At 39.9% G+C, this 26,788-nt stretch overlaps 2 protein-coding genes and 1 long non-coding RNA gene across 5 annotated transcripts in view; 1 reads left to right on the forward strand and 2 right to left on the reverse strand.

Moving 5' to 3' along the window:
• fstl4 (follistatin-like 4) overlaps positions 1–26,788 on the reverse strand; it is a 157,418-nt gene that overhangs the window by 112,560 nt on the left and 18,070 nt on the right. For all 3 annotated transcript variants that reach the window (XR_003052833.1, XM_025065435.1, XM_025065434.1), the window contains 2 exons: positions 20,335–20,494; positions 12,217–12,250 (listed from right to left, as the gene is read on the reverse strand). Coding sequence is in view for 2 of the 3 variants with exons in the window: in XM_025065435.1 (XP_024921203.1) it covers positions 12,217–12,250; positions 20,335–20,484 (184 nt within the window). In the remaining variant the exon portion in view is untranslated. The remainder of the gene's footprint in view (positions 1–12,216; positions 12,251–20,334; positions 20,495–26,788) is intronic.
• LOC103394857 (polyubiquitin) lies at positions 3,398–8,417 on the reverse strand. Its single transcript, XM_017041641.2, is given in 5 exon segments — positions 3,398–4,426; positions 5,775–5,871; positions 5,873–5,950; positions 5,952–6,437; positions 7,892–8,417. Coding segments are annotated over 5 exon segments (1,734 nt in total). The 5' UTR covers positions 8,126–8,417; the 3' UTR covers positions 3,398–3,587.
• On the forward strand, positions 4,417–5,841 carry LOC107990061 (uncharacterized). The gene is made up of 2 exons (XR_001761608.2): positions 4,417–4,749; positions 4,792–5,841. It is a non-coding gene; the product is annotated as an uncharacterized LOC107990061 (long non-coding RNA).

A 26,788-nucleotide genomic window follows, 5' to 3' on the forward strand; every position in this document is an offset into this window, starting at 1 on the left:
TGTGTTTACGGAGTCATAAAGATGTGATCTGACAGCAGCTTATTAATATTTCAGCCTCCCTCGGGGGTATGCAAATACACCTTGTCCTTTGCAAAGTGTTACCCAAGACCTTGCTGGTTGCGAACCAAATCGCAATAACTTATCTTCAAACTCCAACAGTACATATATATATGTGTGTGTGTGTGTGTGTGTGTGTCGCCCTACCAGCATGTTTTTATAAAGTATGTGTGTCGGACGTGGGTGTGAGGGCGAGAGCCGCAGAATGGGAGGGTGCACCGGGGAAAGGGAAAGAGAGCGTAGAGGCATATAATCTGAATTCAAAAGCAATCATTTTTGTTCCCAGCTCATAAAGCCGTCCGCTCTTGATGGGTACGGCAGTAAAAAATTCAGGGGAGACGAAGGTAAAGAAGGGGTCTGAAGGGCTCGCGGTGACGCTTGCACACACCGCCGCAGCGGCACCGTACAGGAGTTGACCTCCACGTTGAGTGATACGTAAAAGACCGAAGAAATGACAGGTAATTACGGTAATACGATTATGTTAAATGACAGGAATCACAGCCATGGGGGTGAGTGACTCTGTCAACCAATCAGGTGTATGAATAAGGTCCACTTACTCTTCATTTGTCCCTGACTCATGACTCTGTGGTATGACAAGAAAAAAAATCTTTCTTCAGTGGCTGCAGCAAATTTCAACTTTAAACTCCTATTTTTTTTCATATAATCTAGCTTGTAGCTAGGTTGTGTTCTCGTAGATTCAGACGAGTAAAGATAAACGTAAACACTTTGATTCTCAAATACAGAAACTGTCAATATTGCAGTACTTTTCTAAATGAACTATTATTAGTCAAAAGTAATCCTCCCATTACATGTAAATAGGTAACTTTGTTATTTACATTGGCTCCCCCTTGTGGCCTTGGTAAGAAAAACTCTTAGATAATGGATGAATTTAAGTAGTCGGGACTTTTCTGGTTGTTGATGTTTAGAAATGAATGAAAATGTTGCAGAATAAGGTCTGCAGATCTGCTGATGAAAATCAAAACGTCACTATTTAATGAATAAATTCTAAATCTCTAACTTCTAAAAGTTAAATAATAAAGTGAAATAAATGGAATTTTAAGATTACTTTTGGTGAAAATACATTTGCAACTCATCATTTATGCATCGAATTCAGCAATATTTTTTTTCGTCGCATTCCTAAAGCCATGCTGACGCTGGTGCCTTTGTGACCATTGAGAATAAACAGTACAGCTAATGGATTAAAGATGTTATTTCTGCTTAACTGTTAATGGTGTGTTTTCCCAAAAAGATGCCCTTGAGAGAGTACAATCCAATTCTTAATCCCAGCAGAGCCTGAATGACACGGCACGTGCCTGTGTAACACCAAGGTCATCCTGCCTGGAGGAACATGAGCTTCAACAACACAAGATCCGCCTCCGAGAAAAGTTTAGAAAAATCCATTAAAATGTTTTCTTACATTTCACACAACAGTCAGAGAGAGTAAATTTTGGCACTGATTATTGTGAAAGGAAACTCGGACTAAAGGTAAACTGGCTATCGACACATATTTATGGTCCAAGTCTTCAAGTTTAGTATAGTTTTTCAAAATAAAAGCTTGTCCCGCTATATGATGAAACTTTATTCAAACACTAAAAAAAAAATCAAAACCATGTTGGGGTGCAAAATAAACGGGTGCTGACTGAAACAGCCTGCTGTGTCTTTGAACAGTGGGGAATGGAGGACGAAATATATCGTAATGAGGAGGCAATAATTACTGAGCCATTTCTCATGTTGTGGTGCACGACATGAAAGATACAGATTTTAAGCAGTGATGATGTTTTCCACTTTTGAAATCAAGGGGTTATTTAAGGTAGACTGCTATCCATACCAACACCCAACTAAAGCTCTCTTCCCAACCCCCGGTCTGGGGACCAGTGTCGAACCATAGGTCATTTGGTATTGGGCCACATAGAGACACAGTGAAAAAAATGTACTTCTGCTTTACAATTTTTTTTCATTTAAAAAGAATCAATCCATCCATCCATCCATCTTTATCCGCTTATCTGTTACCAGGTCGTGGGGGCAGCAGTCTCCACGACCTCCACCCAAATCACACTGCACTGTACCAACCCCCCTGAACCTTCCTGCAGGTGGTGAGTCCACTGGAAGGTACCAACCGCCCTAACCTAGATTCAAACTTGCCCAGGAGGTGAACCCTGGGGTTCCACTGCAATGACAGAGACATTGCCTCTGGGCCAAAGCACCACTTAAAAAGAATCCAGTCCTATCTATTTACTTTTTAAATTTAAAGATAATCTGTCAATGTTTCAAAGCAACATGTCATTCAAACTGTATCACTAACAGAATAAAAAAAACAATTACTGACCCTAGGTATTAGGCACATTGAGGTATTTCTGGTCCACAGTAATAACAGCTGACCAGTCCCTGGTACAAAAAAGGTTTTCAAGTCGTAGTAATGTCGATCACAGCTGCCAAATTTAGAGAAACCTGACAATTCTAGACAATATTGAAGCACTTGTAAATGAAGCACATATTTGTTCAATAAACACAAAACATACAAGTAAGAGAACAACAAACAGCATTTAAGCCAGAAGTTTAATATAGTTGATTAAAGTGTCTAATAAGACTGAGAATGACCCATAAAAACAAGTCCGGTGACAAAAGCTTGGTCTGTTTACACCAAGGTGTCGTCAGGACTACCACTCAGTTCGTCTTAGTAGTCCCTGTGCCTTTTAAACCCTTTTATTGGTTTCCATGGGTCTGCTGAACTGAAGGAATATCTCTGTGTCTTTAACTTTAAGACCTTTTGATAAAAGGGTTATCCACAGAACTTAATTTGCATCCAAATGAAATGAGAAAGACAATAAGATTGTGATAAGAAGGTGGTTCACGATGCCGTCGGTTGTTAAACGCAGGGTTTGGATTTCACTTTGAGGATATTACGATATTAGGTTTGTAGCAAAGCCTTTTTCATTTCACTGTTTTGATTAAGTCCTCTGTGACGTGATGAACTTTTCAGCGGTCAAGCTCAACGGCTCAACAACTGAGCGAAATCACGTTCTTGAATACGTACGCAATGTTTTATTTTTAGCAATCAGGACAAAAATATATTTTAAAAAGAAAGAGCTTTGGAGTTTGAGCTATCTTTACAAAAGTATAATTTAAACAAAAAAAGTTTATATAATAATTAACTTATTTTTAAATTATGTGTTCATTTCTGTTGTTTGTGCCTCTTTTTCTATTACAAACACTTTTTAAATGACCTCCAAAAGCACCAATTAAAAAGGAAACTTGCTCTGTGGTGTTCCTCAAAGCGCTATTCTCAGAACCCTGCTCTTTTTGACGTATGTTCTTTTGTTTTGCATAACAAATAAAAACATTAAGAATAAGCTGCAATAAGCATGTTTATTATTTCACTGAATGTTGCTAGGCTCAATGCTACAACATTGCTTACTTTTAAATTTAAAGCAGTTATTAAAATGAGTATTCTTCCAAAAATAAAGGAAGCAATCTCTCTTTTCCAAGTAAAAATAAAAAAAGGTTTTAAAACACACATCTGTTTTTAACCATCATATTTTTTCTCTGTAGGGTATGCAAGTCAGATGACTGAAATGTGTATGTTTTGGGGATGAAGCAGATGGCTCTCCTGAAAGGTCAAAGGTCTTCAGTTCATACAGGGATACGTCTTTAGGACCAAAGGCAGAGGTTCCACCCCTCAGACGCAGAACGAGATGTAGAGTGGACTCCTTCTGGATGTTGTAGTCGGAGAGAGTGCGACCATCCTCTAGCTGTTTGCCAGCAAAGATGAGACGCTGCTGGTCTGGAGGAATGCCTTCTTTATCCTGGATTTTAGCTTTGATATTTTCAATTGTGTCACTAGGCTCCGCCTCCAGAGTGATAGTCTTGCCAGTCAGGGTTTTGACAAAGATCTGCATCCCCCCTCTCAATCGTAGCACAAGGTGGAGGGTGGACTCCTTCTGGATGTTGTAGTCAGAGAGGGTGCGACCACCTTCCAACTGCTTACCAGCAAAGATGAGACGCTGCTGGTCTGGGGGGATCCCTTCTTTATCCTGGATTTTGGCCTTAATGTTCTCTATGGTATCACTTGGTTCCACCTCCAGGGTGATTGTTTTGCCAGTTAGCGTCTTCACGAAGATCTGCATACCCCCCCGTACGCGTAGGACGAGATGAAGCGTGGACTCTTTCTGGATGTTGTAGTCACACAGGGTTCGATCATCTTCCAGTTGCTTAGCAGCAAAAATGAGACGCTGCTGATCTGGAGAGATTCCCTCCTTGTCCTGGATTTTAGATTTTACATTCTTGAAACTGTCACTTGGCTCAACCTCCAATGTTATGGTCTTCCCGGTCAGGGTCTTAACAAACATCTGCATCTTTACAAGACAAAGTGCTTCTCAAACAGCAAACTATTTTTTTCTGATGCTGCTTGTACGTTGACGGTTATTTTGGTTATTTTAGACTTCCTTTTTTTTTCTTTATCCTCATCAAGCTCCTCAAGTTTTTTCTTCTTCTTTGGGACAGTTTGTGTCTCCATTGAGATGTGCCATCACTCTATATAGAGATCAAAGTGATAAAAGTACCTTCCTTTCATGTAGCTACTCGACAGTTGACTGTTCTATCTCAATAATCCACTCAGGCTAGTGACTACTGCAATACTAATAGTATTGAACTTTACCATGAACTTTACATGATCTGATTCTTCTCTCCATGCAGGTTAGTCAGACCCACAATGATCTGGTTCTCCTCTCCATGCAGGTTAGTCAGACCCACACATATTCTTTGCTGAATTTCCACACTAGTAAGACGCCTACTATATATATATGTCGACTTTTCAATGGTGTATGAAGAAGTTGCCATGGTGCAAAAAGAAAGATAAAGGGAGATTGGCTTTAGAAATGCTGTATTTACATTGTACACACAGCGGAACATTTCTATTATACAGCCGTATTGTATTCCTTCGGTACACAAAGAATGAAAACAGGATAGAACATCTGAGCAAAACGCTTCTGAATATCATCAAGTACAATCAAATATTTATATCCGGATTTTGTGAATAAACATTGAATTATTAAATGCGTATTGTTCCGTGTCCCAGACCTGCATTTTTATCACTACATCTGTCGGTTAAATCTTGCAAACAATAGCTCCCCTTGTCTTTGTCAATCAAATCTGTTTATTGTTATACTTACATTTATGATTTACATACTTATTTGTGGTTAGCATTTGTAACTTTGCACAATTACTACTTCATCTTTTTCATCTTCCGTTGCGATGTCTTCTATCTCCCCCGGTGCTCGCGGCACCTGCTTAATCAAATGTATCTGTGATCTTCACACCGTTTCTTTAAAAAAAGAACTGTGCCGACTTCCCCCCATATATCGTGTCTTTGTGCTCGAGAACATCTGATTTGATCCTTACCTCTATTTGCTCGAATACCTATAAATATATTCTTTTATCCCTCTCTTTTTTTTTTTTGAGTTGACTTCAACATTTGTATGAGTTGTGAGCACCAGACACGTGTGTCAGTTGGATGGTCATTCAGTAGTAAATTACCTGACAGACAGCATCCGTAATGTGGCATCACTTCTGTCTTTTCACCTTTTTTAGATTCTTGTGAATCAACGTTATTTTACCTCTCTAATGCGAGTTTAACCCTTTAACAGCTGTTTGTTTTTTTCTTTCTTAAAAGATTGTCTTTCTGATCACGGGCATAGTTTCGCCTTCTCAGATGCAAAAGCTGAGCTCATTCTAGAGGTCAGGGAGGTTGGGACAATCATCTGGGTGTCAACCAGCAAAAAAAAAAAAGAGACACAGTCGGCCTGGTGGAATGTTATCTTATTCTCCCATAAGATCTGGCCCTGAGATTCTCTATAGTCATACTGGGCAGCAACTCCAGGGCGACAGTCTTACCAGTCTAAGTATGTACCGGAAGTCTGTACCAAATCCCGTATTCCTCCCCGAAGGCGAAGCACAAGATGTAGAGTGGACTCCTTCTGGATGTTGTAGTCAGAGAGAGTGCGACCATCCTCCAGCTGCTTTCCAGCAAAGATGAGACGCTGCTGGTCTGGTGGGATGCCCTCTTTGTCCTGGATCTTGGCTTTCACGTTCTCAATGGTGTCGCTGGGTTCAACTTCCAAGGTGATGGTCTTGCCAGTCAGGGTTTTCACAAACACCTGCATTCCTCCTCTCAGACGGAGCACGAGATGTAAAGTGGACTCCTTCTGGATGTTGTAGTCGGACAGAGTGCGGCCATCTTCCAACTGCTTACCAGCAAAGATGAGTCTCTGCTGGTCTGGTGGGATTCCCTCCTTGTCCTGGATCTTGGACTTTATATTCTCTATCGTGTCACTGGGCTCAACCTCCAGGGTGATGGTTTTGCCAGTCAGGGTTTTCACAAACATCTGCATCTTGACAAAGCAAAGTGTTCTCCTGATTCAGAAGGATTAGCAAACAGGGTTTTATGTCTGCTTTTCTCTTCATAGGTTGGAAAATTTCCAAATGGTTGACTTTTCAGTTTGTTCTTCAGCGGTGTTGCCTCGTCAAGATCAAAGCACTATACGCTTTATGCCTTTGATGCTTTGATGACACGAGCGTGACATCAAACCTTGCTGAGTATCCCCATAAAATAATGTATCATGGCTAAATGAACGGAGGATGCCTGAAAAATATAGTTCTGGCTGACGTGCAGAGCTGCAGAAGATACCGATGTCAACGTAGGGTTAACAGTTGTTAATGGAGCTTTTTCCATTTTAAATTACGCAAAGAAGAGAGAGCAGAGGGGTGTATGATAGGAGGATGAACGTCTACCAAGCAAGAAGAAGAAGAAAATACAAAGGGAAGTAGTCCAGATGAACGTCTACCAAGAAGAAAATACAAAGGGAAGTAGTCCAGAAGTACTCTAATTATGAACATCAACTGCTAATGAATTACTAGCTAAGGTTTAAAAAAAGAACACAAGAGGCAGTTACAGCTACAAACCGCAGGTGGCGTCATTAATGTTGCATAATCAAATCAGTTCAAATTAAAAGAACTTTATGGATAATTTTGAATTTATTTATATCTGTTTTACTTATTCCACTTTTTTATAGTATTTTACACTGATTTTGCAGGTACACACGAGTCAAATAGCTGTTAACACCCTTTTTTTGTTACATTCACAATAATACAGTAAGTGGTTTCTTTTTGTGTCAATCTATTTTCATTGACCCGTGGCTCAACAGGAGCTGGAATGTGAAGTGATGTATCACTTTTCTATCATGAATTACTTATTGATTGAGTCTTTCGAATAAGCAGTGCTCTCTAAAATGTTATAACACTTCACTCCCTCAAATGCATTTCTGCATTTAACATTCTTCACCTCCACTTGCTGGAAGAAAGGCTGCTCGACTGGTTGGTAGGATGGGAAGACATTCCCTTATTGGCCTTTGCAAATGTTTTTCAAGGGCAACTTTAGAAATGTTCAGGGCTGGTTCCTGATCTAGTCCATCGTTCAACCACGTATAATAAAGTCTCTCGCAGCGCTTTAAACTCCAACGGAGGTTCAGCATCACTGAGGGTTTTAGTGATGTATTCTGTTTAATCTGGAACCAAATCTACTTTACTTTTCTCTCCCAAGTCCAGGTATAATATATTTATAAACTACTCCATCATCAGTCAACAGGTCAAGAATAGCGGTTGGGCTTGCTCATAACGGGGGGAAAGTTGTGTGGTCTAGTGCGTAACCATCCTCCAGCTGCTTACCAGCAAGGATGGGATGCTGATCTACAGAGATGCTCTCCTTAACCTATTTAGGCCGCAGTATTTTGGTTCAGTTTAGAGCGATGAGCTTTTTTAAGTGTCAGGTTCTTCACAAGACCTCCAGTCCTCCTCTGAGGCGTAAAACAAGATGGAGGGTGGACTCCTTCTGGATGTTATAGTCAGAGAGAGTGCGGCCATCCTCCAGCTGTTTGCCTGCAAATATGAGTCTCTGCTGGTCTGGAGGAATGCCCTCCTTGTCCTGGATCTTGGATTTCACGTTCTCTATTGTGTCGCTGGGCTCGACCTCCAGGGTGATGGTCTTGCCAGTTAGGGTCTTGACAAACATCTGCATCGTGGCCAGGGAAAAATGCCCCAGAGAATGAACGAAATGTTTTAATTTTAACTTTTTTCTTCTTTTCAACTAAAACTAACACTTTCCCTATTGTGTGATTCGTTTTATTTAATGCTTTTGTCTTATGTTCTCTTTCCTTCAGTCTTTTTAATCTCTTTTTTGACAATGTTCTTATGGTCAGTTGTTTTTCACAGTAACACAAAGGCGAAGACGTTGGCTCTTCATTAAGCTAAGATCAAAGGCATTCGCGACACGTTCCTTTTATGTTGACAAATGACACGCGTGTGACTTCACACAAGGCAAAGATAATGCTAGTACAGTGTTGCCCGATGCACCATATTCATCATATTTGTGCGATAATTTTGCACTGTACGATCAATAATTCCAAAAGAATCTCATAACGTACATGGACTAGGTTCATTCATTAGCACGATAGGATATCAATCTCACTAATGCTATTTTGTTTTTCTCAACGCATGTCACGTAATGTAGCATATTATATATATATGTATATATACATATATATATATACATATATATATATATATATATATATATACATATACCCCAAGGACATTAATGGAACCACATTAAATAAGTGTTGTCATCAGTCGGATTAACAAGCGATCCAACAAGACAATACTGCAGTATATAACTTAACTTCACTAACAACAGTAAAAAAAACAAAACATTTTTTATGAGTATGGTTATAAGTCAAGGTTCCAGATCTAGATTGGATTCTGGATTTCATAGGCATCAAACAGGAATAAAAAACTCAAAGTAATGTTGCATTATGCAGCATAAACAAACTGGTCATCGTATATTAGATATATATATGAAAAAATACCTCTACAACGTTCAAAACACACGACTAAATAATTGTAACCACCATTATTTAATTGCCAAAATCAACCTAATGGGATTCTTTTCTCCACATTTGTGTTAAATTAAGCTACAGCAGCTGTTGTATGGACTGCAGTGTCGAGGCGAGGTGAAACAACATCAGCAGCAAAAGTGTAAAGTATTCACTTATTTATCATTCCACAAAAAAACAAAAAACAAGATAAACAGAAATGCTACAGTATAACGTATACAAAAAACAAAAAACAAGACAAACAGAAATGCTACAGTATAACGTATATTATATATACTTTTGCTGGTTTCCCCATTCTTCTGTCTCCGTCCCCCCCCCCTCTTCCTCCTGACTTCCTCCCTCCTCATTTGCCGCCTATTAGGGAGCCTCTCTGTCAACCTTGTCCCTTCCAGTTCCCACCCAATTACAATCTAAATGAACCAGGACAGCTTAACTTGCTATAGCTCTTCCCATTGTTTAATTTGCAATGGTAACAAACTCTGATTAGGCCTTTGCAAAGGTTCATAAATTAAGCATCGGCAGCCAAATTAATACAATTCGCAGGGAGGATAAATGGGTAATATTCAATTTTTCCATAAGATCCCACAAAATCGCTCCGTGAAAAGGAGAGCGCCGAGAGAAACCGTTGCACATTTCCACAGCGAGAGACTTTGAAAAGGAGTGGTTTCAGCATCAGCGACCAGTAAAGGGTAATTAAATGGGGATTTCTGTCTGAGCCAACTTAAAAACCTTCATATGCAATGTTTGCAGTAGAGCACTTTTTTTTTTCTCTTACCAACAGCATCTGCGTTCCAGAGGTAAAACTGGGCCAATTTGATTTATGTCATCGCCTCAATGTGAGGAGTGTAGACGGCACAATAAAAGGTGTTTTTCTTTCTCACAAAGGTAGAGGATGAGTGAAAAGAGAATAAAAATAGGGATGGGGAAAAAGTAGCTAGGATGACTTGGTGGTAAAGCAAAGGACAAAGACAAAGCAGGGAAAAAATGTGCTATACGAAAAAAGGTTCACCTCTCATTATCTTTACGAGACAAAAAGAATATAAGAAAAAATCTAAAAACAAATCTTCCGTTTGAACAAGTGGGAATTTTCAAGCCGTGTCTGCCTCCGTTACCCCAACAAACATCTCAAAAATGAATTAAACTGATACCAAGTTCGGTCAGATTTTATAATCAATCACATCAAACAACACAAAGTTCCAAAAGAGAAAATAAAAATAAAGTTGTGCCATCATCACTTGAACCATGAAAATGTCATCCCGTTTGTTAGGCCCCACCTGTCATGTCTCCATTGGCCACCAGTGGGGCCCGCCCTGCACTTTGAGAAGCACCGATCTACAGTATTTATCGTGGTCAAAGTTAGTTAGGCCATTCCTGAAACGCCGCAGTCTTGAAAGAGCCTTTCGCACTATTTCAAGATCAGCTCCAAAATAGACTGACTGACGCTCGCGGATATGAACGCATCGCTGCTGTTTTATTTCCTCTTCACTGGCTTGCAGTTAATTTTAGAATGTGATTTGAACTTTGAATGTTTGTTTTCAAAGCCATGAAAGCAAACCCGTGCATTTGCCATCCTACCTGAAGGATTTGATCATTTCTGGCAGACAGAACGGGGCGGTGAGGTCAAATGAGATTTTATTGGAAGTGCCTTTAACACTGGAGCGTCGATATCTTAATCATTTTAATTTTTATTTGCGGAGTTACTGAGCTGGGGGTTGTGGGTATGTAGAGTTGTGAGTGGTGGGTTTTTTTTTTTAGTATTTAGGCAAACATTCATTCAACAAAACACGTTCAAACTCAGTCACTGCAGCAGGTCGGGGAACATTCTTTCAACATTTTCATCTCAAACAGCTAGAATGAAAAAGTATTCTTTTACTATTTGTAAGATGAACAAGTTGGACTTGTGTTTTTGTAAGATTATTTTTTGGTTTGTAAAAATTATGACCGCAGGGTTTTGTTTACTCTGTGGCTCATGACAAAAAAAAAAAATAAATAAAAAATGGGAGTGAGCTCCTGCAGCTACAGATGACACAGAGAATCACGACCTGTTAAGCTAAACTGAGAGCTGCGGCAGAGCATCGATCCATGAGAAAACAGACCCAGGTGAAGCAAAGACACACAAGACAGCCAGAGCTGAGGAAATGGTAAACGGCTACAGTAAGTCTACACCGGGACACACAGCCTAACCAACCAAACATTACCGAAAGGATACTTGCTCCTCAACGTACAGAAAATAAATCCATCCATCAATTTTCATCCGCTTATCCGTTACTGTCACTGCACCGTACCAACCCCCCTGAACCTTCCTGCAGGTGGTGAGTTCACTGGAAGGTACCAACCGCCCTAACTGGGATTCGATCTTGCCCAGGAAAATAAATACTGGTCATATCTTATTTTTAATATGACAAGTCAATAAGTCAACCTAACGACCTAAGTCCTCAGTTGGTGAATCACCATATAATCAAAACAGTACAACTTTGTTTCTTGTAGCTTTGGTCGAAGTTACTTAATCAAAAGCACGCCTTTTGAACAAACATGAGTATTTAACCTTGCAGATACAATTCTGTTTGTAGACGAACCTTTATCTGGTAATGGTCAGTAAAGAAAATGTCTCGTCCTAATCAAGCAGCGTCAACTGTCATCACAGCAGAACTGTGGAGAAGGCGCCAGCGACCAAACAAAACAACAACTCTCTTCTTCTGTCATCGCAATTGACACAGGACTGACTCTATTTAACAGCAGAATAATTGTTTTCCAGATCAAATATTTTGCCCAGTTTGAAATACGTGATGTCAGAGACTTTCTTTGTTTTCCCTTTGGACCGAGATAAGTAAATCACACACAGAACAATAATTAGTTTCACTAAATTGAAGTAGTTTTTTGTCCATGGTAGAAGTCGATGCAAATGACTGGAGAGGCAACAAAACAGTCCACTCACTGGCATTTCTTTTCCCCCACAATAATGGAGTAAGGAAAAGCCATTTTAGTACAAGTGGTCGTTTAGAGGGTGTAATTTACGGCGTCGCCCAGGTCACCCTCACCACAGGCCGCCAGATCAATTTTACAGGAGTCATCCATATTTGAATTACCTTCCGGCGATATTTTCCCAGTGATCAGAAAGCCAAAGTGTACAACACCGTCATGGAGTCGAGTGTCATGGAGCACAACATGGCATATTCTGAAAAATGCTGTTTGTTTTGAACACAGTAAGTGTACTCACATTGATCGATGTTCCCGTCTGCTTCCTCCTTCTCCTGCAAACAGAGAGCACACACAAAAGTGGTTATTACAGGCTTGGAGGAGTGAGACTGAAAGAAAAAAAAGAAAAAAAGCCTTTTCTGCAGCTTTTTCCGCGGGGCCATTCGTTAGCGTGTCATTTCCTCTTTTCTGCGCTGGCGGACAGAGACAACAACGGCAGGAATCAAAGGTGAAGAGATGGAAAGAGAATGAAAAGAAGCAAGATGGATTGAGAGGGAGAGAATATACGGTGGGTGACGGCGGAGGAAACAAGAGAACCTTTCACCGAGGCAGAACCCACAGTCAATTCAGCCACACAATTGGAAAACCATTATCCGACAGGATGCGATTTTTCCAACCAGTGTCAAACCACAGATACCACAAGTGACAACTCTTGTGTAAGTACTCGACCTTTGTACTTTTATACTATGGGTAGAGTATACACTGTGCTACGATGCAGATACAGCGCGGTCTCACAAAACTCATAGAATTAGCTGTTGTTGCTACAGGATATGACATGCTAAGACAACAGTTCCTAAACATCCTTGGCCCCACACCCCTGCCTACATCCCAACTGGGTTTACAAACCTCCGATTCACCAAAACCCAATATGAAGGCACCTTGTTTAATCCAGCTTAAAACACCAGAACACATATTATCCACATGTATAAATAAATGGTGTTTATTAATAAAATGTCAGCTATCAATTTTTAAAATTGTATTTAAAATGTTTTTACACATCTTTATTGTGTGGAAGAATCTTAAAATCTTAAATATTTTTCATCATCTGATCGTCATCAGACGATAACATAATAATAAAACACGTGTTTTTAGTTTTATCTGTAAATTATTAAGATTGCACAGAGATTATCTTAAACCAATAGCATGTTGTCACGTGAAATCTCCGCCCAGATGTTGTTCTTTTTTTATTCAGACAACAGAAGTTTTTTTTTGTGGTTTTTGAAACCCAAAATATGTGAATATCTTCAGGAATTGAAAAAAAATAAAAAGTCTGCCCTTCATAGAACGTTTTGTTGTTGTGCTTTTTGTCTAAAAACAAAAATGTGTTTGTACATCCTCCTGTTGTCCTCGTGCCAACGCAGACAAAAAGGCATCACATGAATACCACTGTTGATTCTGTTTTGTTCTGCTAATGTGAGACCACTGTTATTTTGCACGGGTCGCAGTGACAATTATGTGCATGTTAGCTCGTTAGCTACTGAGCACTGGGGCTCGTTGAAAAAAAACAAAACAACAAGGAAGGATCGACAAGGCATTTAAAAATAGAACAAAAGAAGGTCTTTCTAATACAACACCGCTCCTGGAAAAGGCAAAACATGGCAGCAATTGAAGTGTTGTGACATTTTGCATTCTCGTCCCTCAGTGTATATGTCACCAGTAATGAGGCTCGGTGATAAAACACGTGTGTCTGCGGGACCCGCCCAGCTTCCCAGGAGACCGAGAGCTGCGGCAGATTCAGTGTCTCCTGTCGTCGCCTCTCTCCTCTCTCATCCTTCTCCCTCTCCGTCAGCTGTCCATCTTAATCGCAGATGCACTCGTGTTGTGAGGGTGGGATATAATTAAATGCACCTGTCGGTGCCTTCCATCGTCTGCGCTCTTTGATCAGCGGATTAGAGCAAACGTTAGTCAAACTTATTTTACGGGGACTCACTCATTTTAAAGGTGACAACCAAATTTGAAAGACATATATTACAAACTCTGACTACCTTAAATTTTATTCCTTTTTTTCCCACCAGGAATATTCAGGGTGACTTTTATCTTTATGCTAAAGAATAATATTTAAAAAAATACCAGGGTTAGCCAGTTGAACACAAATCATGTTGTGTATTTGTTTTATAAAGTGCCATCACAAAAAATTTACTGATTAAAAAATGCGAAATAAATTAATTGAATCTAGCAAAACGGAGTGGTGTTTATATTTAGAGAAAGGTAAATAAAAAATGGTCGGGGTAAAAAACACATAGTATATGCATCTTTTGTGCAATGACCGCCTCATTGCCAGAAAAAAAAATCCCTCCATTATGGCTGACAAGAAAACACCACGTGGTGTTGTTTAAAATATATGTATAGATAAATATGTAGCTGGAAGATGGAAAGTATGGAAAAAAACAAACTCAAAGGCTGCGGTGAATTTAAATGGCTGGTATATGATAAACCTTCAAGTGAAAGGGCAAGCAGCAGGCAGGATGCAGGGCTAAGAAGCAAGGCATGGAGTAAAGGAGAGAGACATAGAACCTCCCACTAACAAATCAGCATGCATCTGTAGAGGCATTTACAGTATCAGAGTTTGGATGGAGTCCAGACCAGCGATGGGAGGGATGAAACGGAGAAGGATCTGAAGTACAGTAGGCTCAAAATCGTGGTATAGCATCAAGGAATTATTAGCTGCTACTGCCCTTATTTGTGTTACACTGCAGGTAGCAGGGAGTCACACACACGCACACACACACATATTAATGCCGTGACCCAGCACAGATGCTTGTTTAGGTTCTATAGGCCAAGCCGAAGACAAAGTTATACATTTGGTTATAAGGAAACGTGGGCAAAGACGGTAAGGTAACCTGATTTTTATCACAAATTTTCACAAACACAGAAAACTACATGACGACTGAATTCAAAATATTCATTCACTCTCAGATATTCCGTACAGTAAACCGTAACCCGTGGGGCAGCACTGTGGCTACATTCACACCACAAACCAAAGTTCCCCAAACTTTCCACATTTTTTTGCCCCAATGTGACACATTTTTGTTTGTTTTTTTAAACCAGGGTGTCCTCAACCCCTGGTTCGGGGACCGGTGCCAGTCCGTAGATCATTTGGTACCGGGCCGCGGAGGGACACTGAAAAAATGTACTCCAGTTTTTTTACTTCATTCAAAAGTCATAGTCCTTTACTGTTTATACTGTGATAGTCACAGAATAATGTCTGAATGATCCTTTAACAATGGCGCGGTATTACTGGTCCACAGTAACGGCTGATACCGGCTGACTGGTCCCTGGTACAGAAATGGGTTGGAGACAGGCGTTTAAAACGATACTGTCAGCAGCAAAAATTCAACCCTTTCATATAATCTAGGTCATATTAAACAGATGAAAATATGATGAGTATCTGATGATGATTTTCAAAACTCAGGTCAGGTCACATTTCATCAAAGGCAAAATGCAGCAGCAAAAAAATGTAATTAATAGACGAAAAAACCTCAGCTGAGGCCACTGAAGAAGCTACTCAGTGGAAAGGAGAACGTTGTGAATCTTTCACTTCGTCCCCAGACATGAGGTGTCGACAGGAAAGCTGGTGTCGCTGAACACTGTTACAACGCAAAAACCAGAGCTCGGATACAGGGTACATTTAAATTCCCAGCCTGACTAATTTGCTCCCTGCTGCATTATTACGTGGAGTGTGTTCATCTTCCGGTGAAGCTCAGTGGCACAACCTGCCGTCTGAACATTTAATTAATTTAAATGCATCTCCAGCCATGGAGACGGAGTCATAAACAACACCTCCGTTGGATCACAGCTTTTTATACATGGCCCGATATAACTGGTAATTTATATAGTGTGTAAAGGTAGAAGTGATTATAAAAAGATGTCTTATTTTACTGCCTTACTGCCTAAGATGTAAAAGGCTTGGCATTATTTTAAAACATACTTATGTTATATACATTATGTTATACTTACATATTATTTACCAAAACAGGGTTTTATACCGTATCATATTTTCTAGACCATAAGTCGCACTTTTTTTCATCCTTTGGCTTGGTTTGCTAGAGGGCACTCTAGGCTTGTGTACCAGTATCTGCTACTCCTGTATGACTGAAAATTTACATCTTCTTTATTTTCACACTGTTAGCCACTAGAGGGCACTCTAGCTGGCTGGTGCGACTTTTACTTCGGAGCGACTAACACATTTTTTTCCAGAGATACTTGTAGTCCGGTAAATACGGTTACTAACTAACACATTTTTTTCCGGAGATACTTGTAGTCCGGTAAATACGGTAATTAGATATTTTCCTCAGAACAAGGCAAGGTGGTATTTTGATAAACAAACTTCACTTTGGACACACTCCTAATATCAGAGAAACACAGAACTATAACCTGTTGGCTGCTGTGTGTCAGTACAAGAAAGTACACTTTATTATGTCCTACTAAAATAACACATAATTCCAAGTATCTGTTTTATGGAGTCCGTCTGGATGCCGTCACAGAGAAAACTCAAGGCTCCTGGGGTATTAACTAATTACCACAAGAGGCTTGTGTGTGAACCCCTGTACCAGCGCCAGCACTTTGGCTTCCTCTCAATAGGATGGCAGCAGTTCAGATAACAGAGAAGGCAGGTGGCGACTGTAGTTACTTCAATTGATCCGAGTCAGCTGTTTATTCAGCCTTACAAAATATAAATAATCGCAATCTCTCAGGCTTACGTTTCCAAAAGTGAGTTGAGATTGACCAAATACAGAGTTATCGTCTTTGGCTTTGTTTTGTATCATCACACTCTGTACAGCACTGGGTAATACTAGCATTAGAAAAAATAGAGTAATATGTAATCCTAGGAGAGTACATGATTGGAGGGTCTCTGGTTTATTATTCTATCATCAGGACTGAGGATGTTTGTATAAATAATATATACAGTAAATATCTGATCATCTGTGCTGACCAAACACAATAAAAACAAACAACCCGTCATAAAATAGAACTGACCAACGAAGATTAAAACCAGGGTTGATGGTGAAGAGGATTAAAAGCAGGATGCGAACCCGTTGCGAGGACGCAACGGGTGTGTACAAAATGCGAAGGGATGGAAGGGTTAAAACAATGTTGTAGTAAGTTTGGGTATGGGTAGGAGAAATACCCAGAATACATTGTGCTTAGGTTATTTAGTTGCAGGTTATATAAAGCCATATTGTGCACAATAAAAGGGCACCTGTTTCACTGGACTGATTCCTGTCCGTCTCTTATACCAAACTGAAAGCCAACAAAACAACAACAGAACAGGAAGGAGTTCTCTCCGCATCAGCCGTGTCCTCGGGCAAACAAGTGGAAAATTTCAGTCTGGATGTAAGGCGGTTGTAAATAAGTTCACATCTGACGTCAATGCAAACAAATGAGCACCTTTTCCATATATAGTGTATCTTTGCTTGTTAGTGCTATCCATACTTTACGGTTTCATTGTTTGATTGTTTCCTGATTTACACAGCTTTATGTTGCTGGCACCGGGGCAAAATCAGGCTTGATACGTGCTAGCATTAAAATATGACTTTGTTATTAGTGACTGATTTTTTTTTTAACTCATTATATCACAAAAAAATCAGGCAACACAACTTTTTTTTTAAATACATAATAAGAATGCTTGGAGATGTTCTTATCTGCAATGATGAAATCTTAATTTTGGGTAGAAAATAACTCAAAAAAACTGGAATGTAAAAATTTGGTTAATGGATTTTGTCAAAACAAAACAACTTTATTTTTACATCATTAACGTTTAAAATGTTTGTTTTGTTGCGCTTTATGATACATCAGTGCCGTAAACTTTTCCTCAGGTGAACCGTATGTTAGCTGACATCAGTATCACCTCTCTTTAGACCTCACTATCACAGCCCAATTTCACACTTTCTTACTTCCTTAATTTTCCCACCGTGTACGTCTGTGGAACACACCAACTCGTCTTCACATTTTCATTGGAATGTTGCATATTTTGAGTTCTGAATGTGATTTAGCTCTACGAGCGAGCGAGCGGCGACATATGCTGCATTTCCTGTTACTTCTGTTCGTCTTACTCGACGCGGTAGGATTGGAAACCACAGGGGCTGATGTCTAAGCTGTTCAGGCCAGATGGTGAGAGCGGCAATGTAAATAGTGTGACATCACACTTAAGTGGCACCGGAGCGAACGCCAAAGAAATTCCACGAAGATGCAGGTGACACGGTAAACATTGCTGCACACTTTTTTAAAATCCCTCAGTCGCATCGGGCAAAAAAGTGCATTTAATTTTCTTTGTCAAATTTTTGGCTTGAATTACGTCACAGACTGTGTCGTGCCCTGTAGACAGCTCAGATGCTAACTAAGATAGCTGCATGACGTAGGGAGACAAATTAAAGTGAAGTTTTTAAAGGGAGTCTAATTTTAGTCGCCGTTCATTTTATGTGAACATTAATCGCAACAACTGAAATGAAGATCCTCCTTCGGCGCTCAACGACCAGCCTTAGTTTTCAGCAACGCTACTTTAATGTGTCCACCTTTCATTGTACCGGCAGCAGCTCCTGTGGCAGCAATTTACAAAATACTGCAACTTAAGGAAGTGTCTCGTTTCAAATAGAAATGTCTAACATTAGTGGAGGTAGACACACAAATCCAAAATGTAATGTTCTGTTGCTGTCTACAGTACAAACAACTGTGTACGCCGTGGTACAACCTGAGCTTTATTCCACTTTTAAGAGCAAACGATAAAATAGCAGCACAGGAAAAAAACAAACAAAAAAAACAGCAGTAACCCTCTGGTGGCGACAATGTAGTAAAAACCATGTAGAAAAAAAAGGAAAGGCTTCATGAGCTCATAATCAAAATGTAAATGAAGTCAGGCCGACGTGCTGCCAGAACAACCTGTAATCACCGGGACAGAAAGAATGCTATCTATTCATTATTCTCACCCTCGTTGCTTTTTATTCCCCTTTTAAAAAAAAACTTTTATTTCTTCACTCTCTGTCAAACAATCCCCTCCTTTAAGGTCGCTGAACTGCTCACCTCTGCCTTTAATCAAGTCAAGACCATAATGTGGTTTTTCTGTAGTGGTTATTGATCCAGACTACAGTCAACAAAAGAACATGAACATGAGTTCCGGACAAATTTCCACGAGTTATAAAACAGAAAAAAAAAAAATAAAGTACTGAATCACAATGTTTTTGCAGCCTCGCAAAAAAAGAGCCAGTTCCTGCTACTACTACGGATACACCTTCGGAAACCGTGGAAGAGGTGCCGCAAGAAATGGCACCTCAATCATCAGCTGCGCAGTAAAAGTCATCATCACCTTCCTCATCATCATTTTACTGAGCATAAATATAGTGTCACAACTTCGCGGAAATTCAGTTCTCGTGGCAGGCCTTGGAACCTAGCTACCGCGATAAACGAGGGACCACTAGTTTTTATTCAGCAGAGAATATGGCAGCGATACTGCATGTACACGCTGTAACTATCTTAACTGGTCGAACAAAGAACTCTGACAACGATACTGCATGTACACGCTGTAGCTATCTTAACTGGTCGAACAAAGAACTCTGGGGGGAGAGAGGGTTGTTTTTTTTCTTTTAAACAAGATTGCAATCACCTCTACAAACAGGCACCTGGCAGAGCTGCCACATATCCAGGGATTAACATAAATTACTCCAGGGTCAACTTTAAACTCTGGCATCAACAGACAGCTTGGATAAGTTCTGATCCAGATCCAGAGGGAATGCCTTGGATTTTTTTTTTTTTTTTGTTGTTGCATGAAGTCATCTCAGGGGACAGAACCACAGGCGTCTCACATTTTCCTAGCCGACTGCCAACTTGGCAAAGCCCGGAGTGAGTCAGACTTAGAACAGACCAGGGGGGTGTACACGCTTCATTTCACAAAGAATTAGGACGACCGCGGGGCTACGTGGAACGTGTCTGTCTGCCTGACAATCTGTTAGCGCTTTGTGTTTCTGTTATGTAGACGTCAGTTCTTAAAAAGGGCTTCGTTTGTGCTGGTAAAGAACCGCTCGTGGTGTTTGTCGTCTAGAACTGAACCTGGAGAACGTGCGCGCTCCTGTTAAAGTCATTATCTCTGTGAGATCTTCAACACGGAGTCCTGGCCGTTTTCACAGGATTTGAATTAAACACACCGTGTTTTGGCTCACTCCATTTTTCTTTGTTACTCTGATTTGATTTACGGTTGATTTATGTTTGATATGATCGATTTATTCCACCGCAAGAGTTTCTCTCTGTCACTGGAGAGTGAAGGTGATGGCCTCTGTGGGAAATGGGTAGGTACGTGTGTGTGAGAGAGAGAAAGAGACCAGGAGCAAAAAGATAGAGCATGATAAAGGAGTTTCGGGGCCATACATACCATGAAATGTGGTTTCTTGGAGGAGTTATGTGACGTTCCGCCTCTATCCATGCCGTTACGCTTGCTGCCTTTGTGCCCTTCAGCCAGCCAGGACCCTGACGTTCCCAGCAGAGTGACCACCGCCACAGCCCAAACAGCCAGGCTTCCCATGAGTCTCTACCTGAGTGAGAAAGAAAAGGACAAAAAAAAAAAAACTATGAACATCCTCAAACTTCTTCGTCATATTTATCCTGATTTGGAGCAAACAGGACAGTTTGCTTCTCGGTGCTGCTCCAGCACAGTCAAGGTGAGACGTAATCTCCCTAATCTGATCTAAGTGTGTTAGATTAAGCAGTGATTTGTCGTCCTAATGTGTAGAAATTGATTCTATTTTCAACAATTCTTGGATTTAATTGTGAGTAAACGTACATCTTCATCAAATCACAACGATCTCCGCGGTGCGCACCAAAACTCACTCCGGTGATTCAATCTAATGAAATTATACCAATCAGGACGAGTAACCTTCGTCTTCCTGGGGTAATTATGACACGTAGGGTACAGAACCTTGGGGACAGAGACGTTTTCACGCCCCCCTGTGCACCCCTAACCACCACCCCCACAAACTGAATTACTATTGAGAACCTGATAACATGTATATTTTTTGTATGTATGTATATTTTAAAATAATAAACAAATGTAACAACAAATGCACATACATAAAATGAATACAAATAACTAATAAATAATTAGTTTTCTATTAGAATACCATAAAACGTAAGTTTAGTGAGATAAGTGAATGTTCCTAAACATGACAATATTATTCTTGCATTTTGTCAACAAAATCTGATTTATCTTTGCTATTTTGTTATCTAAAACTAAATTACATATAAAAAAACTCCAAACAAACACAAACATCAAAGCCAAAGCCGATGGGCTTTTTATCTGCATTATGTCCCAAATACTAAAATCCTTTGATGTCTTCACCGAGCCTGTAAATGTCTCTGTGAGTTGAGAGAGCTAACAGCACACAAAGTCAGAGGATCATTAGGCCGCAGCAGAGACACAGAGACACACACACAAACACACACACTCTCACACAGCTGTTCTGTTGTAAAAATAAACAATCGAAACTTCACTTTCGTGCACTTCACTTGTTTTCCCTCTTTGTGTTCTGTAGATTGGTGTGCGTTGTGTAATTCAACACCTCGATAACACTTCGCCTGCCTCACCTGCAGCCAATCATTCACTGTAAACCACAGCCTGGAAACTTCCCTCCAGTTCAGGGGTCTTCAACCTTCATCACCAGAAGAGCCATGTTACCTTAGTAGCATTGGTTTAAATCCCCACTCAAATTAAGTCTGTGGTCATTTTGTAGAATTATATAAAACTACACACAGGAAGTCATTCTTCTTCTTGTTCTTTTTGTTATACTACAGGATCTCGCTAATTACCGTGACATCACAAATTTCAACATTTGGTTCCATTAAAACAGTCATACCCTGCCCCACAAATTGAAATACTATTGAGAACGGTATGACAGAAATTAAATTTCTGTCATACCCCCCGGGCAAATTGAAATACTATTGAGAACCTGATAACATGTATATTTCTATCTGTACAATCCACTGTATGAGTTGCTGCCACCTAGTGACTGGAGGCTTGTCATCATCCAAACATTACAGCAGTGGTACACTAATGTCCAGCGTGATATATGCTATTGGAAACCCATCACGCCCCCCTCTCCGATCCCGACACATCCCCACGCCCCCCCCACGGGCTCCGCCCCACTATTTGCGATGTACTGCACTAAATGCACAACAGTAAAAATGTCATATCTGTCTCATTAGCCTCTAAAGAGTGTGCAATTTAGGCAATCTTCAAGGACCTGTAAGATACAAGGTATATCATCTAATAATACTAAAATATATACAGCATGACACACTGTGCCATCTGCACCCCTGTAGTTACTGGAACCATTCAGGTAAGAAACTGAAACTGTACATTTCTTTGGGTTTAGCACTGGTGTCGCAGAGTCCATTCTGTCGTCGTAGCAGCTGTCACAATAAGACATAGTCACCCTAAATTACTGACACCACTAGAATTTTATCTCCGACTATGCTCGGTTGCAAGACGCTGACAAAGGCCGTCCTTGAACCTGTCTCAGACTGCAACTGTAATAACACCATTTTAGAGCCACGACTTAAGATATCTCAGCTAGAAGTCACATGATATTTCTTTTCTTTTTCTTCTATTGTAGAAGACCAACCTAATATCCTGCATTGGATTCTCATATTCGTGTTTTTTAATAAACTGATAAACCTACCAAGATGTTTTACCTATTAAAACTGCAGTACTTGAAATAAACATTGGGTTTATTATATGTTAAAACATGGTACACAGAGTATTAGCTTGAGCCAAATAACCAGGACTTTAACTGCAACAATAAAAATAAAGCCGAAACAAAGCATATTTAATATTCCCGAAAAAGAAAGCGACGTTTCTAAACAGTCACGTTAATAAAAGATACAGCAATATTTACAAATACTGCAGTATGATGGTTGGCTGCCATTTAAATCTACACGTTATTACGTTATTTACCGTGTGTATTTCGCTTCAACCTACTCTTAAACAAAACACCGCATTTAACCGACTACCGCACAGGTGTCTCATTAGTTTTATAAGCTGCTGGTATTTACAGAGGGCGCACTTGACACTGCACTTTGTCAGATCGTGATAAGGCAACGTGTTTATTGTTTTTACAGTGTGCCTTTACGACACGACTTTATTGCACGTGTTTTGCAGAACCAGTCTGAAACCAAATCTCCTTATGGGGCCATAAAATGTCCAATTGAACTGAAACAAGGGCAAAAAAAAAAACCAAAAACGCAAAAGAAACAACCCACAATGCACCAAAATAACACAGTGTTTCTGAATCTTTGTTACACTTTGAAATATTATTATTATTCCATGTTGGAATTTTATCATTTTATCATAGAAACTGATTTACAGTGGTTTCCAAAAGTGTGGGGTGGGGCACCAAGGGGGACAAGGCCCAGTCTTAATGAGGCCAAAACATTTCAATTTTCAATACTTCTTGATTTACCTGTGAAGTTTCCCTTATTTGTACATTTGTTTCCATTTTATTTCCAAATGTATCGACTTATTGTTAGAAAAGTCGATTTTTAAAACGCATCATAAACAGCACCCCCTAGAGGGAGTAGGGGGAGCTGTATTCTTTGTTTATACTTGTTCAGGACAAACTGTCTTTTAATTTTAACAAATGACTGAACTTCATTCCTATGTGAAATTTCACAATCTTTATTCTAACACTACATTCTATGCAAACGTCCCGTCAGTGTAAAAACGTCATTCTACTAGAAAGTACCGTCATCACTCAGCGGGCTCGCCCGCGGCCGAGGGGTCTTTCGTAGATGAGAGTTCAACCTTGTGAAATTAAGCACCAAATGAGATCTGCCAGTCACTGTCTTAATGTGCTGCCTGGCCCGCTGGCAGTAGCCCACACTCACAGTGTCTCTCTCTCACACACACATACACACACACAGGCACAAAAACAGCACAATATAGTGCAGAATAAACGTCCCTTTTGAAATCCCTCAGGAGGGAGAAGGTCTCAGAGGAAGCCATTATTTGACCAGCATATTAAAAAGCTTAAAGAGATGTACTCCTCAACAGCACCGCTCCATCAAGGCCGGCTGCTCAGATCGGACGTGTTCAGTGAGGAACTCGCTTTATAAGCGCTGACTGAAGGTTGAATGACGTCCTTTCACTACCTGCACACCACCTCTTCCTGTTTTCCCATATTGTTTGCTACTATATAGCCTTGGACAGAGTTGCCCACAAAAGAACTCTCTCCTCCTTTCAGCCACTTGTGGTGTTTTTTTCTTACTTCTTTTCAATTCATATGCAAAGGAAAGAGTTGTGAGAAAATAAATACGCCAATACATCACCCATTTATTCACCAGTTTGGGAGAGATTTAAAAAGAAATGTGGAGAAAAATGAATTTAAAGGCGTGATACGAGCAAACTTTGTAGACTCAAGTCCTGTGTCAAAATATATGTCAAAATTGTTCCAAATGTTCAGAAATATGTTTTAATAAATTTTAAGGTTTTTTTCCTTCCAGTATCGTTAACACAGTCCAAAGCCACACATACTACCACACAGGCTCTGACACAGATATTCCATACTCATAAATATTATATATTCTTTTCATTGCAGGTTTCAATAAATGCTAACTATTTCACAGTATATTCTGTTATCAAAATCCAATATTTAAGATATATCATATCTATTTTTTTTTTGAGTCCAGACACAGGAACCCTTGTGAAGGAGTCAAATTGAGACTAAACAAAATAGAGACTAAACACAATCTTATGCTAAACTGTACGAAAAAAGGCAGTAAGAAATAAGTATAAACGGAAATGAGGCACAATCTTATGCTAAACTGTACGAAAAAATGACTGCACAGAAAATGAGTTCAAAATGCTAAGTTACAGTAGAAAATCTAAATTCCTTAGGAAACAGTTTTGCCTGTTTTGCATTGTGTACAGTACTTTTGGTACATGGTAAAAAAGAGACACACGGAGTATCACCATCTCTGATGTTAAACCATTGTAGAAGAATTACAATTACAGAAGAATCAGAGAAAGCCCTCACTCCTTAGGTTGATTGCATATATTTTCCCGGGTGTTTTCTTAGCTCAACTAAATCACTTTTTTCTATTGCTACTTGCAAGAAATGGCCGTCTTAATGTCTAACATGAAGTGCTTAGATACAGCAGAGCCATCTGGTATCGTCACACACTTTAAAAATAAAGACTTTTGGGATGCATTGGCTCCTTCAAAGTGTTTGACTTAAATCTAGATCTTCGTCAATATATCATCCCATTATCTCGAAAACTTTAATTTGCACCACACATTACAAAGCAGTTGTACTTACACAAATGCAAAAGTGACTCAAAAAGCACTTTAAACCCAGGTGGATACAATTATGACCTTGAGCTACTAGAGTTCTCTTCTACCGTACTCAACTATTAGATTATTTATGGCACTAAACCTTTTTTTTCTTTCTACAGGTAAACTACAGAAATTACCCTTAATTACCGTACTTAGCAAATAGGCTGTCAAGTTGTCAGTTTTCAGCATCTTAACATAAAGATCCAGGAGACCATATTATTGTATGGCAGTAGAATTTAGTGCAGACTAAAAGAAAAAAAATATAATCACCATCGACAGTAATTTACTGCGTGTGGACTTCGTGTGGTTAAATTGGCAACTGCTACGAGCCGTAATGGCTGGAGTCCACAGCCAAGTGCACAAGTGTCTACTACTAAGTAGACTGATTCAAGTCAAAGTTCAGATACGGGCGACCATTCAAACTGTACTGACTGTTTGTGTTTGTCTAGAGGCTAAGATTGTGTCTTTATGGATTTGATTTCGTCAGGAGCGGCAGAGAACTATGTGAGGATGGTGCAGGAGATGTATAGGGCCAGCGAGAGTGTGGTAATCTGTGGATGAGTTCAAGTACAGTAATACCTTGAGATACGAGCGTCCAGACATACGAGTATTCCGAGATATGAGCAAGCCTTTGAGCAAATTTTTGTTTTGAGATACGAGTAAAGATTTGAGATACGAGCACGCTTACAGACGCCAACGCTAGGTGGCCGAGCTTATCTAGCTGAAGGTTTATGTGCATAAACCTTCAGCCCATGTGGGCAGCATTGCTTCGAAGCTAAGATGCTACAGTGAAGACTCACTTTTCTGGAAATCATTGGTGAACACAGCCTGCTGCACTGCTTCCAAGTTCCTCCCTGTGACTTTTTTTATGCAAGGAGGGAGCCTTAACAACTTCTCTGCAAATTGGTTCTGTATACGTTTTCTGCTCTGTATGCAGCACTGGCAGCTTAATTGGCAGTTTTTACAATTCTAACAGTTGGAGTCTAATTTCTTGTTAGTGCCAGTTCCCCAATCAAGCTGATTCGGAATATTGAGCAACACAAATTTGTTTGTATATATTCCAGTATACACTATAAGGTAATTATAGCAAAAACACTATTATAGCCCAGCAGAAACCAATACGCTGTCAGGTGCTCAGTATTTAAAAAAAAAAAAAAAAAAAGCTAACATTGATCAACACGCTGTGGGGACAATCACTGAAGAGATTCTGGACGAGACTGCAAAACAATGTAAATCACAACAATGGCAATGAGCTGGCAATTAGCTGAAATAGAGGCAAGCGAACGCATGAGGTTGTTAGCACCGTTGCACCAAACAATGTGAAGGTTTCTTGTTACAAACTGCGCTTCTTATCTTGCATGCATGGAGCCTTTCTCTTAATATTAATGAAAACAGTAAATTGTGGCGTGTGTGAACACGGAGACAAAATGTCCACGTTACAAACTGCGCTTCTTATCGTGCATGCATGGAGCCTTTCTCTAAATATTAATGAAAACAGTAA

The sequence above is a fragment of the Cynoglossus semilaevis genome, chromosome 19 (assembly GCF_000523025.1).
Source record: "Cynoglossus semilaevis isolate Cse_v1.0 chromosome 19, Cse_v1.0, whole genome shotgun sequence".
NCBI classification, from domain to species: Eukaryota; Metazoa; Chordata; class Actinopteri; order Pleuronectiformes; family Cynoglossidae; genus Cynoglossus; species Cynoglossus semilaevis.